This window comes from Seriola dumerili, unplaced genomic scaffold (genome assembly GCF_002260705.1).
Source record: "Seriola dumerili isolate Sdu_G_001 unplaced genomic scaffold, Sdu_1.0 BDQW01000138.1, whole genome shotgun sequence".
NCBI classification, from domain to species: Eukaryota; Metazoa; Chordata; class Actinopteri; order Carangiformes; family Carangidae; genus Seriola; species Seriola dumerili.
Genome location: NW_019174393.1, coordinates 7,631,294 through 7,651,293, shown reverse-complemented (window position 1 = coordinate 7,651,293; position 20,000 = coordinate 7,631,294). Strand labels below are relative to the sequence as shown.

At 43.2% G+C, this 20,000-nt stretch overlaps 2 protein-coding genes across 3 annotated transcripts in view; both read left to right on the top strand.

The window, feature by feature from the left end:
* exoc4 (exocyst complex component 4) overlaps nt 1–8,689 on the top strand; it is a 110,857-nt gene extending 102,168 nt beyond the window's left edge. Inside the window, exons 20-21 of one of the 2 annotated variants that reach the window (XM_022749492.1) lie at nt 6,561–6,801; nt 7,467–8,689. In XM_022749492.1, coding sequence (XP_022605213.1) covers nt 6,561–6,798 — 238 coding nt within the window. In that variant the 3' untranslated portion in view covers nt 6,799–6,801; nt 7,467–8,689. Of the gene's footprint in view, nt 1–6,560; nt 6,802–7,431 lie in introns of both variants that reach the window. The other variant, XM_022749491.1, reaches the window with a different exon arrangement.
* A 1,323-nt stretch (nt 8,690–10,012) lies between these two features.
* lrguk (leucine rich repeats and guanylate kinase domain containing) overlaps nt 10,013–20,000 on the top strand; it is a 32,065-nt gene continuing 22,077 nt past the window's right edge. Inside the window, exons 1-11 of the mRNA XM_022749120.1 lie at nt 10,013–10,089; nt 10,622–10,723; nt 10,908–10,989; nt 11,171–11,271; nt 11,544–11,625; nt 11,754–11,878; nt 13,065–13,208; nt 13,810–13,890; nt 14,183–14,269; nt 14,399–14,505; nt 15,072–15,191. Of these exons, the coding sequence (XP_022604841.1) occupies nt 10,084–10,089; nt 10,622–10,723; nt 10,908–10,989; nt 11,171–11,271; nt 11,544–11,625; nt 11,754–11,878; nt 13,065–13,208; nt 13,810–13,890; nt 14,183–14,269; nt 14,399–14,505; nt 15,072–15,191 (1,037 nt within the window). The 5' untranslated portion in view covers nt 10,013–10,083. The remainder of the gene's footprint in view (nt 10,090–10,621; nt 10,724–10,907; nt 10,990–11,170; nt 11,272–11,543; nt 11,626–11,753; nt 11,879–13,064; nt 13,209–13,809; nt 13,891–14,182; nt 14,270–14,398; nt 14,506–15,071; nt 15,192–20,000) is intronic.

Genomic DNA, 20,000 nt, shown 5'->3' with positions numbered 1-20,000 from the left:
TAACACAAACACACATACGGTGGAGCTCTGAGCTGCCCGCTGACCCGTGTAGGCAGGTTGCAGGGCTGTCATAACATCCCTAGCAAACTTGCAAGCCCCTTAGCCCGTAGCTAGGCTAAACACCAGTCTGACAGGCTCACTGTAGAGATGCCCCAGAGTTCAGCCCATCGCACCCACCTGTCTGCTACTGGAAATTACTACAGCGTGCGGGTGTGCATGTGTGAATTGTATAACATTCTTGTGTACTGCGTATTGCCCTAGAGTGTGCTACCCCAACCTCTGCGTGTCTCTAAGATCGGGTGTGTGCACATAGGCAAAAAAAAAAAAAAAACTCTCTTCGTTTTTGTGTGTGTGTGTGTGTGTGTGTGTCTAAACCCCAGTGTGTGTGTCGAGGTGACAGGCTGGTGTGTCTACAGAGAATGTTGTAATAAGTACAGTTGACGGCCGTGTCAGGAGGTAGTGGGTGTCAACAGATAAAACTGTTTGTATTTAGGCCTGGCTTCAGTACACTGTCACTTCGCTCGGCTTCTGTCTCCCTTCCTGTCACCTTGTGTCTCTCTCTTTATCTCTCGCTTCCTCCTCTCTGTCCCTTTTTCTTCATTTTTCTCTTGCCTGTCTTTTTTTTTTTTTTCTTTTGGTACCGTCCAACCACATGTTAAACTGTTATTCTCTCTCTTCTCTTCTTCTTTCAGCCCCTCCCTTCCCTTTCCTCTGCTCCTGTTTTCTGGGCATGCATGTGTAAGATGCAGTATGATGAGACTGGTCTTTGCTGATGAAGCCTGTCTGTGCGTGTATGTGTTTATGTATGTGCACCTCACATCATGATGACGCCGGGCTTTGCTGATCAAGCCAGTGCGAGTGTGTGTATGTGTGTGTTTGTTGTGCATGGCGCAGCATGATGGGACTGGTCTTTGCTGATGAAGCTTCGGTCTTAGAGTCTCTGCAGACCTTTCCTCATTACCAGAGGAGAGACAAATGCACTGCTCTGGAGGGAGAGAGAGGCAGAAAGAAGGGATGGAGAAAGACTTTAAGGGAAGATTGAAAGAGGCAGAAGGATGTAGAGACTGAAACTGAATCCATATAAAACAAAAACACAATTTATATGTGAGACATGCATCCATACTAACATTTTCAGGTCGAGTACAGGCCAAGGATGCTGCAAAAATTACCTCAATTATTTTCCTACATTACTACATCTTCATTCATTACATTTCCATATGTAAAACCCTGTTAAATATGCAGTTATCCTGCAGCCAAGGCTGGTCACGACAGTTCATGGCCGCTGGTGGTCAAGGTAATGCGATGTGCATTCTGGATGTACAGCAGCTGTGGGAGCAGTTGTGGAAAGATTATCCGCTGTAAACAAAGCTCAAAGAAATGCAAACCAAAGCCAAATCAAATCAGACTGTACAGTGAAAGCTACTGGGCTTACAGCTTTTCATGGAGAGGGGAAAAAGATGTCCCACACCTGAATGCTTCATCTTGAGAGGCACCATGAAAAATATCAGATGTTTAATTGTTGGTCATAAATCCTATCTGTTATCCTGACAGTTGAGACATCAGTCAAATCACTATTTTATGGTTGCTAAGTCATCTGACATAAACTGCCAATCACCTATATCATGTGATTGGCTATATTAACCTTTAGAATTAGGGATCACAAAAAGGGTGAGCACTAACAGACAGTTGTCTTTAACTTTATGCCATACAGCCCCTTACCAGGCTTTTTATCAGTGACCTCACATCCACACTTAAAATGTGCAGTTGATATCAGTGTTGACACCAGTGAGACTGAGACAAAAAAGGAGAGAACAGGAGGCATGTTGCCCTGTTGTTGGTGTCAGTAACACAAGCCTCAGTCCTAGTTGATGAGGGGGTCATCCAAAGACTCCCCCATCCCCTCTCCTCCTCTTCCTTCCTCATCTCTCCTCTCCCCCCACAAACTAATGCGTTGTTCCAAATGCGCTGACAGCAGCAGCCTGTAATGGCCTTAATATTGTACACAGTGGAAATGAGGGGAAATTAATTGTGCTGATTCTTGTCTTTCTCTCGCTTTTCTTCTCTCTTTGTGTCGTTTTGCCCCCCCCCCCCCCTTTCCTCCTCATCCTCTCTCACTCTTGTACCATTGACATACATATCTGTCTGTCCTCTGCTGCATCCACGCATCATAAATTTACTTAATATTCTTTGTATTCGCGGAAAGGGAGGGGGCGGCTAATTAAAATTTAATAGAAAGCGCACCATGGAGGCATGCTGACGCACACATACCATACACACTCACAAGCTGATTACTAAAGCACTGCTGTTATAGACGAGACTTCTGGAGGAAGCAGGTGGAAATTGGTAAAATTAGTGTGTGTGTGTGTGTGTGTGTGTGTGTGTGTGTGTGTGTGTGTGTGTGTGTGTGTGTGTGTGTGCAGAGGGAGGGAGACAGAAGGAAGCTGAGAGCCATAAATAGAGAAAGACTTAAGGGACGGGGCAATCAAAACAACAATTCGCTTAAGTATTGCAAGAAAAAAAAAGAATGCTGGTTTCATTAACTTCTTCTAACACGTGAAGAAGTGTTTGTGTGTGTTTTTGTGTGTTAGGTTGTGTGTCACTAGGGGTTCTTTCTTGATGGTGGGCTGCCGAGAGATTTTAATCTTATTAACAGCCCTTACCCAGTTTGGTAAATGGCTTTCCAACTGCTTGTGTAATGAGCTGTAAGTGTTTTCAGTACACACTAACATACATCAATCAGGCACACACAACACACACACACACACACACACACACACACACACACACACACACACACACACACACACACACACACACACAGTTACACTAAACACACCTTACACTTTCTCTTTCTAAACCAGCCCCCTCCCCTTTGAGCTAAACAGAGGCGAGATTGCCAGCTGTTCTCATGACTCAGACATGAACACACAAACACACACACTAACAACCAGCTGACAGTCTAGCACACTGTCTTCCTGTGGATGCAGCTTTTATGCTTTAATATTAGACGTTATAGAAAGGACAACTGTCATGAGTTATACATGAGCATCAGTCAATCTGCTTTTAACAAATCCTGCGTGGGATTTTTCCTAAATGCATCATTGCCAAGTAAATTATAGTTGCTATTATACTGTAGTTAAGCCATGTTTTATAGCGCTGATGAGGTATTTTTTAATTTTCTCCTGCTGGCTGCTGCATCAACAGATGGGTTCCGAAGCTTTCCAGCTACTTTTACTACTTTATCAGACAAATTGTTCTTTAGACTGGAGGAAAATGTCACTCAGTTTCTGTCAAAGTGGTCACAGTTATAATTTCAGTTTTCAGCAGGCATTTCCCACTGTGTGCATAACTTACCAGCCTACCAGAAGGCTTTTATTAATTGAAAGAGGGAGCTGAGCCTAAAAACTTCTCAGTTAACCAGCCTACACAAAATCAACAACAAGAACTCGGAGATAGTTCTTGCTGATAACAGTTTTTAGGTTTTGAATTTATATCCATCATTTTAGCCACACCCTGTCCCAGCTCACACTGGGCGACGGGCCGAAGAATCCTGCACAATTTGCTTACACAGACACACTCACAAACACTCTAATCAACCGAACCAGCATATTTTTGGACACGTACCATACACGTAACTGAAGAATAGTAAAAAAAAAAAAAAAAGAAAAAACTAAATTATATACACAAATACTTTACACACATAATCTACAGAGATTTGCAATCATTATGCCCGTTGAGAAAGTTAGAACGAGGTAGTCAGGTACAATTTCTACTCTTGTTTATTGCTCTGTTCAAAATCGACAGTTCCTTTCCTCTGAACTGCTTCCCATTGAGAGCTGAGGATGGGTATTTGAAAGAGGGAAGCCTTCTGTTCAAAGCTCCTTCCTTCAACAAAAGAAATGTGTGATTTTTGTTGTTATATGTATTTTTCCCATTAGATCATATGACAAGGTGATTTGCCTCAAGCGTGCAGTCAATCAGGGTCTAGGGAATGAAACAGTAATTCTTTGGAGCTGGTTTTTTGCTGTGTTTCTGAGGTAAATTCACCACACTTAAACAACATACAAAGCAGAGACACGTTCAAAGGCACTCACATTCAGACATTTATCAGCTAGAAAGACAAACACAAATACATTGTGCATTTCATTGTGAGATAAAACCACAAGTGGGACCCAGATTTTTTTTCCCGCTTTTTGCCTCCCTTCTGGCCCCCACCCCCCCGCAGTTAAGGAGTAAACCAATGTGACCCTCATCAATATTGACAAGCTTTTTCATGGAATGAGCTCAGGGATGGAAAAATGAACAAGACCTTGGAGAGAAATTGAGAGCAGGATGAGCAGAATGCAAATGCTCTGATGACCAAGGGCATTACTTGTCAGGGGAAGGCCAAAAAACAGATATTATACACCTCCATTCCTCACTCTTCTCTTTTGTCATCACTCTTCCCTTCTCTATTTCTGTCACTCTATCTCCATCGCATATATTCTACCCCTTCATTACTCTTTCCAGGTCTTTCTCCATTGTTGAACCTCCAGAATGACAGCACATAAAACACCTTGGAACAGAAGCTCCCTGAGTGCTCATTAAGGCCTCGTTAGCATCGACAATGATCATCTCAAGAAGGGAATGGGTCTTGGATGGGTGGTGGAGCTAAACAAATGAGATAAAAATATCTTTTCTTACCAAAGTGTCTTTTTACTGTGCCATATCAGACAGATTTGAATCCGTTTACTTTCAACATCCTCTGGCACAGCAGAGAGCTTAACACTCTCTCTCTCTCTCTCTGGATTCTTTAATGGATGTCTCTTTCTCAGCTGTCACACAAAGAAAAAATTGAAAACAGGTGGACCTAACTTTTTTTCTCAGTCACAGCACCTCCAAGGCCTTTCTTCAGCCTAACAATGTCAGTGCTACAATTATCTCTCCTCGCTGAACTGCTGCCCTCACAAAGCAGCAGGAGCCACTGCTGCTGAGTGAATGGCCTTTGCCCTTGTCCAAGGTGGCCAGTTTATGCTTGTAAAGGAAGCTTCCTTTGCCTGCAAGGGAAAAAAGTAGAGCTGAAGAAGAACAAATATATTCAGTTCCTTCCCTTGTTACATAGGGAGCCATTCCAGGTCTTCATTGGTTTCTATCCATTTCAATAAATATTACCATCAATTCACTGTGATGAATTACACAAATCAAGCATCTTTCCAGAGTCACTTCATTGACTTTCATATTGTACAGAAATTAATGGAAACCAATAGCTGTTTATGACGGCAGGAAAAATACATCTACATATCTAATCATCTGTACAGCATGATTCAAGTGTGGTCAGAAAAAGTGGGAAAAAAAAACATTGTGATGTGACAAAAAGAACCAAGTTGTTTTGTGTGAACTAAATAACACATGATTTGTCTCAGGAACAAAAATTATAAACAAACAGTAGGATGGTCCTTTAGGTTTTCTATTTATTCTTCTTCTTTTTCTTTAATGAATTCATTTTCTAATATTAAACATAAATGTCTTGAAACAGTATGTGACATACATCCCCTGCTGCCCTCTTGCTCTGACTGTATCTACAACTACTGTACGGGAGCGTAACATGGTGTATCTTTAGAGAACAGGATTTTTCCCACAGCCTGGGGCAGATAGTGGTGAAGTCTATTCTAATGAGTGCCTGCATTTTGGTGTGTATTTGAGAGCATAGCACACATGCACTCTCTAAGGTATTTGACCTGTTTTGCCCCCAAGCAAAGAATAATGGTCAGCACTGCATCCCAACACTCCTGTGCATTACCTTCCTTTCAGCCTCTCCTCTCCTCTTCACACAGGCATGTGTAAATTGTGTTTATGAAAAGTTACCCTCCTCCTAAAATCCATATTTATGGCCAAATATTGTGTTCTCCTTAGTGAGTTGATGCCAAGGAGTTATACAGCCTATGCTCACATACACAGGAGGTCCACCTCTAAATATTTGGTTTATAAAAATCAAATACAGTCACAGTCTCTCCTCTCTTCAGTCTGGCATGTCTGACCTTTATGTCTTATGTGTTAGTCAGCAGGAGGAATGTGTGTAGTTCAACAATACTCACTCTCCTTTGTGCTCCTCCTTTATCAGTATGTACTTCACGGTCTTTTGTCAAATGGCCCATTGTTGCATTAGGTCCTGGTTAAAGACCTCTTAATTTTACACACCTCTCCCTTCTTTGGGCTCTGTCAACAGTGTCTCATTAAAACGGTCTCAGTGGTTTGTAGCCAGTGAATGTTTTCCCTCTACTGTCAGCTCCCGGCGGCGGTGGCGGGGTGAGGTCCTTGAAGTCCTTTTTGAGAAAATTAAGCTTGACAGCAACAGCAGTTAGTTTGACTTTTGTGTTTCCTTTTGTTGTTGTGGCTTGTTTTGATTCTCCACTGGAATAATGCAAAACAGAGGAATATAAAGTATACTTTTTTCTTTCTTTCCCCTGCTTCCCCCTCTGTTGTCTATCCTTTACTCTCTTTCTTTCTCCACTGATTTACTTCATGCATAACCTCTTGTCATTTTCTCTCTCTCTCTTCATTCTTCCTATCCCTCCTTCCAGGCAGTACTATGAGATGCTGTACAACACTGCAGATGAGCTGCTGAACCTGGTGGTGGACCAGGGTGTTCGCTACACGGAGCTGGAGTACATCAACGCCCTGTCCTTACTGCATCGCAGCCAGACAGGCGTAGGGGACCTGAGCACTCAAAACACTCGGCTGCAGCGGCTGAAGGAGATCATCTGTGAACAGGCCGCCATCAAACAGGCCACCAAGGACAAGAAGATCACCACAGTGTAACAGGTCAGGACAGGGTTCAGAGGGAGGGGTTGAGTTGCCCGAAATTCAGAGAAAGATGGCCAATGAGAGACAATAACAGTGCATTAACCCTTCAAATAACCTGTGTTCTATGTTTTCTTCTTCAAATCCTTCAAATCTGTCTAGCACAGACACGTGGAATTTAATTTGGTCATGTATACAGGAGTAAGGAATGATGGGGAAAAACTCACAGGACAGAGGATATTTGAGAATTTGGTTAGAAAACACTGAAATACATGTTTTCTTTAGACATACACCTTTACATCATAATTTGTGTGAAATCTGTTGTGTCATCTTGCCTGATGAATCATACAGTGGGTCTATGTAGCAGTGACTCACTCTAATTGGGAAGTGAGGTGACAACTAACACAAACACAAACTAGCTCCCTCTGTGTCTGTGCCATAAGGTAACCTATATAGTCAATTTCCACTTTTTAAAAGACCCAAATGTAGTACGCTCGACTTTAACAGTACCCCACTCACCATGACTCCAGCTCCAGATAAAAGGCGATTGTCTTGGACACTCACCCGAACTTAGGCCCAATCTCATCTCATTTTCCTATTAGATCTAAACTGCTGCTCTCAATTACACCTCTATCTCTCCTCTCCTGGCAGCCCCATGGGCCCACTGATTCTGTCTGCAATAACAGATGCCAGATTAGACTGTCTGAATGAGGCCACATCTTCCGCCTGCTGCCAATTTGGGTTGGTCCCCGAAGAATTCCCTCGCTGAGAATTGTATCATATCTATGGCTGTTAAAAATCTGTTTATCTGTCTTTTTTCTCATGGTTTGTGCAGTAAACTTTTGCGGGTAGTATGGAAAGTTGTTAGTCATTTAACATTTCTTACAAATTGGACAGAAGAGACAAACCCAGTAATGAAGATATTTTGGCTGATTGCATATTCATCCGTTCATAAAATGGGGACAAGGTTTATTTCAAATGCAATATTTCAAGTCCAGCAAGCCACAATGGAATGACTTGCACTTTTTAAATTAAGGCATGTGTGTGGGAATACATTTCATCAGTCTTACTAGCTCTATAAATTTAAACAATGCAATTTTGAATCTTTATTTTGTCATCCCCACTACATATGCTTAAGTCATTTAAAATGAACTATACACATGAACTCCAGAGACCATCACAAATCATTCCCCTCCCTGCAACCCTCCCTGTTTTTAGTTCATTAACTTGGGAGAGAAGTACTTAACGAGAGGAGGAGAGGGGAATGGGAGCCTTGTCAATACAGTGGGCCCTGAAGCCCACAGAGCAATCCATCATAATGACACATAGGCTGGGATTGATGGGAAAACAACAGTGGAGCTGCTAAGGGGTTTGTCTACCACTACACCACTGTGAAATCTAAAATCTGCTCATTTAGCCATTCACTGCAGAGCTACTTTTGAAATGTTATACATGGGGAACTTTAATACAATGTTAACTGAGTGTATCATGTCACACACAGATACTATTATACAATTACCACACACATACCACAAAAGTCCAGAAGGCTTATGTACTGGCCATACTCCATATATGTAGAGTGAGTGAGAACCACTCCTGCTATTCACGCTTTTTATTCATGAGTGAAATAAGTAAAATGTAATAAAGGTTCGATTTCATGTTTCTTTTTCTTTCCTATGGACCTTTATTTTGCACATCTGTTCTATGAGACTAATGTTATGTTTCAGGTAAGACTGTATGAAATTCTATACATCAAACTGTGTTAGTCTTGAACAAGTTTAAACATCTTTCTTGCTCCCCTGGTTGTTAAATGTCATCTCATAAATGCTCTGAAATGTTTGTCTACTCTAAATTAAGCACACATGATCTGCCAGTGCATACACTAATATACTGAAAAAATAAACCATCCAATCCCAATCTTGTCTTGTGTATTTTGTACACTGTTTTTTGTCCTCGTGTGGTTGCAAAACAGTCACATTTTCCACTGGGGGAAGTACATCTGACAGCACTTCATACACACAGTGACCCTCTTCCACACATTACAGTACAGTCCATCACTGTCTTGCTGCAGTAGATGTTGTAGAGATGTTACCACCATGTATCATATGAGTGAGACCAATCCAAAACCAACACTTGAGGATGTACTTTGCCCTGACAGGTGTGATGTGTTGTATGACATGGTTTGAAACATGACAAGTTTAAGTGCGGCGTACTGGAATGAGAAAAATAAATACAGACAACATACCATCTGAAGGCTTGTGTGGTTGTGGGCATAAGTCCATGCATGCAGTCTTTCTAGCACAGTGTGATATTTGCAAACTATCTCTGGGTTATGAAATCTATTTTGTCTAATGACATGGAGCTGTAAAGCACAATTCAAATACATATAAAAGGGTCGTCCCACCACTGAAATTCACTTACATTCTCAAATTTAAATTTTTTAACTGAAATGCAAACTTCTCATTTTCCATCTGCTCTTGGACTGTGTCTGTTAAAATACCCCCCAAATGTATGTGGTCATGTTGGGTATTAAATAGGAAACAAGATTATGATAAATCATTGAAAGCATAGAAAGATGTTAAAATCGTAGCTTGGTTTTAGTAAACTTTAATAAAGGTGCCCCAATTGTGTCACCCAGGTTTTATGCATTTTCTTTCCTTAGAGGATGCAAAGTAAAGCTTTAAAAAGGTTAATGTGAACTGTTAATGTGTTACCCACGTGTCCTATGGTTTAGCTAAATCTACACAGGTGTTTCAATGATAATTAACCTGCTGCTCTTTGTCTACTGCCATTCAAACACACAGCAAAGGTGTACGACGCATCGTGGAGGTGTTTTTCCCTCCTGACCTTCTGAATTAACTCTTTTAACACCCACCTCCATGCCAGGATTTGGATTTGTATATTTCTCACGTTCCTGAGTTTTAAGTTTTCCCCTTCTCCTTAAATACCGGTGGAGTTTAAACTAAGATATCGAGATGCTCACAGTAAAACTACACCACCCACAATTCCATTTACCTCGCACTTGCTGCTAAGCGACAGCGGTGGACGCTTCATGTGAAAGCTAACTTGTTAGCTAGCTTGAACACGGATATTTAGACTTTTTTTTATCACAAATCCCTGACATTTACTGCTTATCAGTCAGTCTTTAGTCCCCCGTCGCCGAATTGTCTTCTTGAAATAATGAAGGAAACAACGAGTCAACAGTTTTCCTCAGCGTCGCCTAGCTGCTGCCCCCAAGGGTCCGTAGCTGACGCTCCCTTAGCAGAGGCTCTCAGCTGCAGTGAGCTAGAAGAAAGCAGAGAGATGGAGGTAAGTAGTACGATATTTTAGCTGGTAAAACTGTGTAAGCTCGTGTTGTATTACGTCATTCTTAAACTTTTTTGTTTCAGTGTCTTTCATTCATTGTTTTCAACTTGACAAAAATGCAAGCTAATGTGTCATTGTACCAAAGTTGAATAAGTTCGAAAAGGCATAGTGACTGCATATCAGTGAAGCAGTTTGAATAAACCTCCGTATTTGTTCCGTTATGCAACAGGTAAAGCAGGTAACCTTGTTCAAGAGATCTGGGGAAGTAAAACAACACAGCAAGGTCAAATGGTTGATTATTTGCAATTTGTAATAGACGCATTACCATCAATTTAAGTGTGCCTCCTTAAGCATAATCTCTGTGCGTGCTTGTGCGTCCTGCATGAATATGTACATGTGTGCTTTTAGGGGACGCTATGAGCTCTAGATGATGCTTATAGTAGCCTCATGCTATATGCTATGCAAAACTGCAAAGCCTCCACACGCTAGCTTCACGATTCTAATAAAATAGTACATTTAATTTGTGTGCCTACAGAAGAATGGTGTTTTAACTGCTGAGCTGGTTTCCAGCTGTGTAACCCAACTTGGACGTTTTGGCACTGGGCTGCAGCACTTGTACCACCACCTGTCGCTGCCTGTAAGACACATGCCTACACAGACAGCATTTGTAAATGTCATTATATGGCTTGCAAGTGTGTTTACTATCTGATTTACCAACACAAAGCAATTCCTGAGAAATCTGTTTACATTCACAGTGTCTCTTTGCAGTTTCATTTTGAGACAAATTTTCTTTAACCAATGTTTTATTTTTCTCTATCTAGAGTCACAATCTCTGTGACATCTCTGTTTTGTGCAAATATGTCCATCTTCAAAAGCTGGAGGTGCCACACAACAAAATTAAAGGTGACTTTTAGTTATAACCAGCATCTCTTTACTCTCCTTTACTCCTACAGACTTTTATATGAGTTGGACTATTTTGCAAAAGGATATAATAAGACCTGATTTATTTACATTTTAATATTTTTTACTTTCTCTTGCTGCATTTAAGCTGTGGTCGTTTACTTTAACTTTTCCCATTTACTAGATTTATCCTGTGTGAGCAACATGCCCTACCTCGTCATCCTGGATGCTTCTCACAATGAAATTTCTAACTTCTTTGGATTCCAGCCACCCAAGAACCTAAAGGTAAAGCGGGACCTTGAGCTGACAGGATAAGACAACATTTGATTGGTGGCTTGGGCTTCACTCTCTCGTGCTATTCCCTCAAGATAGGCCTGGATTTCCATAGCCCATCTGTAGTCACTTTGAATATGCTTACAAGGCATTAACTGCCCTTGAATGACAGTGAACTTTACTGAATTGAAAATTCTGTCACATACTCTATAGATTTAGCCAAAGAATTTCTTTAGTGAGATGTACTTAAGACTTTTGTTAATAGTGTGCTGCTTTTTTTTCAGGAGGTCAATTTCTCCCATAACCGTATGACAAAAATGAAGGATTTATCAGCCTATTCATCTCTTAGTAAACTGGATCTGGACTGTATCCTTACTGAGCAATATTTACATTCACCTTCTTCTTTGCCTGTATATGATAATATCTGTCAACAAATGCATTCTATTCACCTGCATTTTCTCTTGTGTATCACTCTTAACATTGCCATGTCTCAGACAACAGCTTCAAGGAGATCATTGGTCTTGAGCAATGCTGCAAACTCACTCATCTCAGCCTGGCAAACAACAAGATCTCAAGGATCAGTGGCTTGGACAGTCTGCTGCTCACACATCTCTCCCTTGTAGGTTCTTCTCTGTTACAGTCAGAAATATGATGAACAGGTGCATGTTCACACATTAACATTCATATTAACAGTATGTACAAGCACAGACTTACAGTACATATATGCAATTTTAACAGAAATTTAATTTTTCTTTGGATGGCATTGTTTTACAGGAGGTTGTTTCCCTTCATGTACTGTATACACAAACACTGTTCGCGCTAATTTGGAGTTGTACTTCCTTGTTGTGTGTATTATACCTCATGTATACTCAATTTCACCTGGTTCTGTTCATCTCTCTTTTCTGTCCCCTCTGTCTTTTCTTTATGTCTCTGTTTTTGGCTGAATATTCACATTCAGTAAAACCCTGGCCCCCCGTTCGAGAATCAACATATGGTCCAACAGCAGGCCTTTTCTCGTCTTCTCTCTCTCTCTCTCTCTCTCTCGCACTCTCACTCTCTCTCTTTGCTTGTGTGTGTGTGCATGTGTGAGCACATGCGTGTTCTGTCCTTTATCAGTGTTTCCTCATTGTCAGCAGCCATCGGTCTGGCTGTGTCTGCCCCTGTCTGTAGCTTTGCTTTGGGACCAGCTGCTGGTGTTTGAGTGAGCCTGGACCAAGTTCAGGACACACACACACTCATACATACCTTGTCCATCCAGCATCCATCTAATCCCATCCCTGACCTCTTTTCCTCACATGCTGCCTCCCTAAACAGCACGGCCCTGTCAGCCAACCTGTTTCCCAGCCCATCACAGCACCGACCCAGAGCTTCAAGGGACCAGCGCAGTCACCCACCCCCACTGACAGCAGCCCTCTGCCAGGCAACATACTTGGCAAGAGCAGGGCGAGGTGTGGCCAGATAGATAACAACTTTAGTGAGAGGCAGCCTGGGGACCCTGACAAGGGAGGAGTTCCCACGTCTGGTTCTTTAGTTGGTTAGCGTGCTGCGCTAGCACCTCGCCAGCTGTTTGGCTGTCAGTCCTCACCTATCAGGATTTAGCAGAGAGAGGCAGGCCTGCCACTCAACTCAGTACTGAGGGGAAAGAAAGTTCAGGCACCATGCAAAGCAACCATGACATGTCCTAAATATTTATTAGTGGGAATCATTGAGAGGATATAAAGTAGAAGTGGTGGTGGGAAGCCACTTATGTATGCATGAATATCATGTACTTGCCTCACTAATTGTCCTGTTTTCTGTCTGTCTAGAGGGGCAACCAGCTGGAGAGGATAGAAGGGTTGGAGAATCTGAGGAGTCTGCAGGTTCTTGACTTGTCTCTGAACCGCATCACCAGTCTTTCTGGTCTCCAGAACCTCCACCTACTGGGCTCCATCAACCTCGAGAAAAACCTGGTACTGATCTGAAAAAAACTTGTTAATGGCAGAAATGCAGTAGTTAAGTCTAAATCTCACATGGGATTAAACTATAAATTAATGAGATTAATGTTCAAAAACAAATGGATATTTGCACCATAAATTTACTCAAAATAGGAATAGCCTGCCCTATGAATTAACAAAAAGGAGCACTGTGATACAGGGAATTTTCAGTTTTACAACTGGAAGTTCATATAAATGTTGAAGCACATATTGTCACAATGTGTGAGTAGGTATGCATTTAGTGTTGTTTGAAGATATCTCAATAGGATGCATAGCTGTTTTAGCATAAAAAACCTGTCACTATTTTAGGTCACCCTGCCATGTATACCTGTAGACTAGCTAGTTTGGAAGTTCTGGTCTAGGTGAATGAGTTAAACCGCACCATCACATATACAAGCAGTAAATGACACAAATGAGGAACAATATGAGCAAGCTCTTATATAACAACAAGATTCCACTTTGACAAAATAGTTGTTGACAAGTTAGAGAATGAATCTTCAGCCTCAACAAGTTTATGATTTTAATAACTACAAATGAACTACTACACTGCATGATTTTATGTTGTCGTTTTTATCAGATTACTGAAATTCAGGAGTGCAAGCACATTCATGATCTTCTCCTATTGAGGGACCTCAATCTGCTGGGAAACCCTGTGCAGGTAACCCAAACCTGTACTGAACACAGACTACTACCATGAGAGCAGTACCATGCACAGCAGAGATCAACTTTATCTGCATCTACCGTCATGCATTCTGTACCAGCCTGTATGCATTTGAACTTCTATGATGACTTCCATCTGTATATTGCCTCTTAAAGTTGGTGGTATTTTACCCAGGTGCCTTTCTTTAGTGTATTCAGTTTGATGATACATCACAGAAAATGTATGTGCTTTCATTATGGCTCCACCATATGTTTTTGTGTAATATGTACCATGTGAATGTTATTGGTAGGAGCAACAGGACTACAGACTGTCAGTTGTTTTCCTCCTTCAACATCTTACTGTGCTGGACCAAGAGAAAGTCACTCCTGAAGAGAAGGTATGAATAAACATCATAATCATTCTAAACTAGAAATATTGCAACTGGTTTAATGCGGTGTATATTGTATATGTATATTCCTTGTTTGTGGACTAGCTTAAAATAACAGTTACTAACCTTAAATCCCAGGTGTCATCAGTGAACAAATATGATCCTCCTATGGATGTGGTGGCAGCCAGAAATCACATGACCCACCTGGTGTATCAGCTGATGCAGCCTCAGATACTCTATGACAGGTTGGTACAAATAATACTACAAATAATAAAACAACATAATCATAAGGAGATAGGAAAATTTGAGCCTAAGCAGTATTTCGGAAGTGCATTCTTAATGTAAAGGTTTAAATATGATCCAGATGGGATGATAAGTCATAATCATACATATCTTGTAAAAACAACTACCACAAAAGTTGTTTTCAAACAGGATTCAGCAGGATTTTATCTGCAGTGTTCCTGTATTGCTCATATTATCTTCTCTCTAAAAGAAAAAAAATTAGCTCATGCATCAGCACTTTTTTGAAAACATCCATCATCAGCAAATAAAATGCTGCAGCTAGAGTCAATTTAACATTCTCCTCTATGCTTCGAGAAAGAGCACATCCATATTGCCCACAAGGTTCCTGTTTATATTGACTGTAGGAGTAGCTTTCAAGAACGGAGAAGTTTGTGCTCTGGCTTCATGGTTTATCATACATACTGTAAGTCTTGTTCATCCTTGGTAAGGGGGGTAACTGAGTTTGAATCTGTGTTTGTGTGCATGTGTGCGTGTGTGTGTCTGTGTGTGTGTGTGTCTCTCCAAGCAGTACTTTGCCCAGTGCAGACTCTCCCTATCCTATGCTGGTGCTGACAGGTCCTCAAGGCTGTGGGAAGAGAGAGCTGGCCCACAGACTGTGTCAGGAGTTAAGTGAATACTTTGCATATGGGTCAGTCCCAGAGTATTTGCACACACGATCACTCACATGTCCAGTCCTCAGAAACAGTGTTAATTAATAGCACATTATACTTTTACCACATGCACTGGCACTAAATTATAGATTAATAAATCCAGTAGAATAAACTCATATGTTAAGCTTTTAAATTACGTGGCTGTTTTATGTTTGTTTGAGGATGTAAAACAAGTTATGTTAACATGGATATTAGTGGTATAACAAGTAATACAGTTTGCTTTTTTGTATTGTTTACTCACTGCCATGCAAGTCAAACATCTGCCCACTATAGCTGCACAGATCTGCAAATTGGGATGTTGATTCTCAGTGGGATTTAAAGTACTAGCAACACTTAAAATGTTAATATAAGCCAGCGGTCCCCAAACTTTTTTCAGTGGGGGCCACATCAACTTTCCTTTCTGAGATGGGGGGCCGAGGTTAGTCTATAACAGGAAATGATATGGGCCAGGGTGACAACCAGTATTATTGTGGAGATTACAATGATAATTTGTTGTAGCTGCCCTTCGTTTGGCTTTGGCACCACCTGTTGATTTGCAAAAAAAAGTAATAAAAAGTCTTCACATGTGTTTATTTGAAGTACCACAGATAATCCGTTTATTTTATAAAAAATAACAACACATACTGATGGTAATGCCGGGGGGGGGCGCCGGCGGGCCGCCGGGCGGCTAGCTCTGCTTGCTGGGCGCAATGCTGTCCTTGGGGGGGGGGGGTGGGGCGCGCGCCCGCTCTGGTCCGGCAGAGGGGGTAGCCGCCGGCCGCCGCCATGGGTCATTCTCATTTCATGAGCTTGAGGTGCCACTCGGCAGGGGGTAGAAGAGTGCCACAGGTAGCCATCTTAAGAACTTATGTGAATTTCACAGCAACAGTCAGGCAAGAGCGGAAAAGTTGTTTTGGTCCCAAAGTCCACAAGTTTGGTGTCCGCCATGGGCGGTCTCTCATATGCTGCCGGGGACACACGGTTAAATTCTGTTTAATAAATTTCCAAAAAGAAATTTCTCAAAGTCCATAAATTTGGTGTCTACGGACTCGTTCTCATCACCCGGAGTAACATGTCAGCCCCAGGCTTCTAAGTCGCGTTCCCTTCGGAAGGGATGCCCGCGTTAAACGCTCCGAGGCCCCGCTTGCTGCAACGAAAATTTTGTCAGAAAGTCCATAATTGGGTGTCTATGGACTCGGCTCGTCACGCTGAGTAAAATATGTCAGCCCCAGCCTTCTGAGTCGCTCCCTTCCGAAGGGCCGCCATGGGTCATCTCTCATATGCTGAGGTGCCACACCCATTAAGACTAAGTGTGAATGTCACAACGGAAAAGTTTGTCCAAAGTCCACAAAGTTTGGTGTCTACGGACTCGGCTCGTCACGCTGAGTAACATATGTCAGCCCAGCCTTCTGAGTCGCTCCCTTCCGAAGGGCCGCCATGGGCGGACTCTCATATGCAACCGGGGGAAACGGTTAAATTCTGTGTTTTAATAATTTCCAAAAATTTTCTCTCGAAAGTCCACAATATTGGTGTCTACGGACTCGTCGTACGCTGAGTAAACATATGTCACCCCAGCCTTCTGAGTCGCTCGGTCCCTTCCGCAAGGGCCGCCATGGGTCAATGGCTCTCTCATATGCGTGGTGCCAGCCAACGGTCCCCAAACCTTTTCAGTGGGGCCACATCAACTTTCCTTTCTGAGATGGGGCGGTTAGTCTATAACAGGAAATGATATGGGCCAGGGTGACACCAGTATTATTGGTGGAGATTACAATGATTAATTTGTTGTAGCTGCCCTTCAGTTGGCTTTGGCACCACCTGTTGATTTGCAAAAAAAAGTAATAAAAAGTCTTCACATGTGTTCATTTGAAGTACCACAGATACTCCATTATTTTATAGAAAGTAAAACACAAACTGATGGAATCCGGGAGGGGCGCCGGCGGCCGCACGGGGGGCAAGCCTGCTTGCTGGGGACGCAATGCCTGTAGCCGGGGGAGGGGGGGACCGGCGGGCCGGCGGCGGCTAGCTCTGCTTGCTGGGCGCAATGCTTGTGCCGGGGGGGGGGCGCCGGCGGGCGTGCGCCATGGGTCATTTCTGCATATGCTGAGGTGCCACACCATTAAGACTAGTGTGAATGCACCAACGGAAAAGTTTGTCCAAAGTCCACAAGTTTGGTGTCTACAGAACTCGGCTTCGTCACGCTGAATAACATATGTCAGCCCCAAGCCTTCTGAGTCGCCTCTTCCGAAGGGCCGCCATGGCGTCGTCATATGCTGCCGGGGACAACGTTAAATTCTGTTTAATAATTTCCAAAAAAAAATTTCTGGAAAGTCCACAAATTTGGTGTCTACGGACCTCGGCTCGCCACGCTCGAGTAACATATGTCAGCCCCAAGCCTTCTGAGTCGCTCCTTCCGAAGGGCCGCCATGGGCGGTCCTCTATATGCTGCCGGGGGACATGGTTAAATTCTGTGTTTTAATAAATTTCCCCAAAAATTTTTCAAAATCCACAAATTTGGTGTCTAACGGACTGGCTCGTCACGCTGAGTAACATATTCAGCCCAGCTTTTAAGTCGCTCCGCTATTCGGAAGGGATGCCTCGTTAAACGTCTCCGAGGCCTACCGCTTGCTGCGACGAAAATTTTGTGTCAAAAAGTCACAAATTGGGGTGTCTACGGATCGGCTCGTCACGCTGATGTAACATATGTCAGCCCCAGCCTTCTGATTCGCTCCTTCCGAAGGCCGCCATTGGGTCATCTCTCATATGCTGAGGTGCAACACACATTAAGACTAGTGTGAATGTCACAAACGGAAAAAGTTTGTCCAAAAGTCCACAAGTTTGGTGTCTACGGACTTGGCTCATCACGCTGAGTAAACATATGTCAGGCACACCTTCTGAGTCGCTCCCTTCCGAAGGCCGCCATGGGCGTCTCTGATATGCGCCGGGGGACACGGTTAAATTCTGTGTTTTAATAATTTCCAAAAAATGTTCTCGAAAGTCACAAATTTGGTGTCTACGGACTCGGCTCGTCACGCTGAGTAACATATGTCAGCCCCAGGCTTCTAAGTCGCTCCCTTGGAAGGGAATTCCTCGTTAAACGTCTCAAGGCCCGCTTGCTGCGAACGAAAAATTTTGTTCAAAAAGTCCACAAATTTGGGTGTCTACGGACTCGGCTCGTCACGCCTGAGTAACATATGTCAGCCCCAGCCTTCTGAGTCCTCCCTTCCCAGAAGGGCCGCCATGGGTCATCTCTCATATGCTGAGGTGCCACACCATATAAGACTAGTGTGAATGTCACAACGGAAAAGTTTGTCCAAAATCCACAAGTTTGGTGTCTACGGACTCGGCTCGGCCACGCCTGAGTAACATATGTCAGCCCAGCCTCTGAGTCGCTCCCTTCCGAAAGGGCCGCCATGGGCGGACTCTCATATGCAACCGGGGAAACGGTTAAATTCTGTGTTTATATAATTTCCAAAAATTTTTCTCGAAGTCCACAAATTATGGTGTCTACGGACTCGGCTCGTCACGCGAGTAAACATATGTCAGCCCCAGCCTTCTGAGTCCTCCCTTCCGAAGGGCCGCCATGGTGTTCATCTCTCATATGCTGTGGTGCCACAACCAGCGTCCCCAAACCTTTTTCAGTGGGGCCAATCAACTTTCCTTTCTGAGATGGGGGGCCGAGGTTAGTCTATACAGGAAATGAATATGGGCCAGGTGACAACCAGTATTATTGTGGAGATTACAATGAATAATGTTGTAGCTGCCCTTCGTTTGGCTTTTGGCACCACCTGTTGATTTGCAAAAAAAAGTAATAAAAAGTCTTCACATGTTGTCATTTTGAAGTACCAACAGATACTCCAATTTAAATTTATAGAAAGTAAAAACACAAACTTGAATGGTAATGCCGGGAGGGGCGCCGGCCCGCCGGGCCGGCAAGCTCTGCTTGCTGGGCGCAAATGCCTGTGCCGGGGAGGGGGGAGCCGGCGGGCCTGGCGGGCGGCTATGCTCTGCTTTGCTGGGCGCATGCCTTCCGGGGGTGGGGGGGCGCCGGCGGGTCCCGCCATGGTCATTTCTCTCATATGCTTGAGTGTCCACACCATTAAGACTAGTGTGAATGTCACAACTGGAAAAGTTTGTCCCAAAGTCACAAGTTTTGTGTCTACAGACTTCGGCTTCGTCAACGCTGAAATACATATGTCAGCTCCCCAGCCTTCTGACGAGGTCCTCCCATTCCTGAAGGGCCGCCATGGGCGGTCTCTCAAATGCTGCCGGGGGACACGGTTAAATTCTGTTTTATAATTTCCAAAAAAATTTCTGAAAGTCACAAATTTTGGTGTCTAACGGACTCGGCTCGTCACGAGCTTCTGAGTAACATATGTCAGCCCCAGCCTTCTGAGTCGCTCCCTTACCGAAGGCCGCCTAATGGGTCATGCTCTCAAATATGCCTGTGGTGCGACACCAGCGGTCCCAATACCTTTTTCGAGTGGGGGCCACATCAAACTTTTCCTTTCTGAGATGGGGTCGAGGTTAGTCTAATAACAGGAAAATGAATATGGGCCAGGTGACAACCAAGTATATTGGTTGAGATTACAAATGATAATTTGTTGTACTGCCCTTTCGTTGGCTTTGGCACCACCTGTTGATTTGCAAAAAAAAGTAATAAAAAGTCTTCACATGTGTTTATTTGAAGTACCACAGATAATCCGTTTATTTTATAAAAAATAACAACACATACTGATGGTAATGCCGGGGGGGGGCGCCGGCGGGCCGCCGGGCGGCTAGCTCTGCTTGCTGGGCGCAATGCCTGTGCC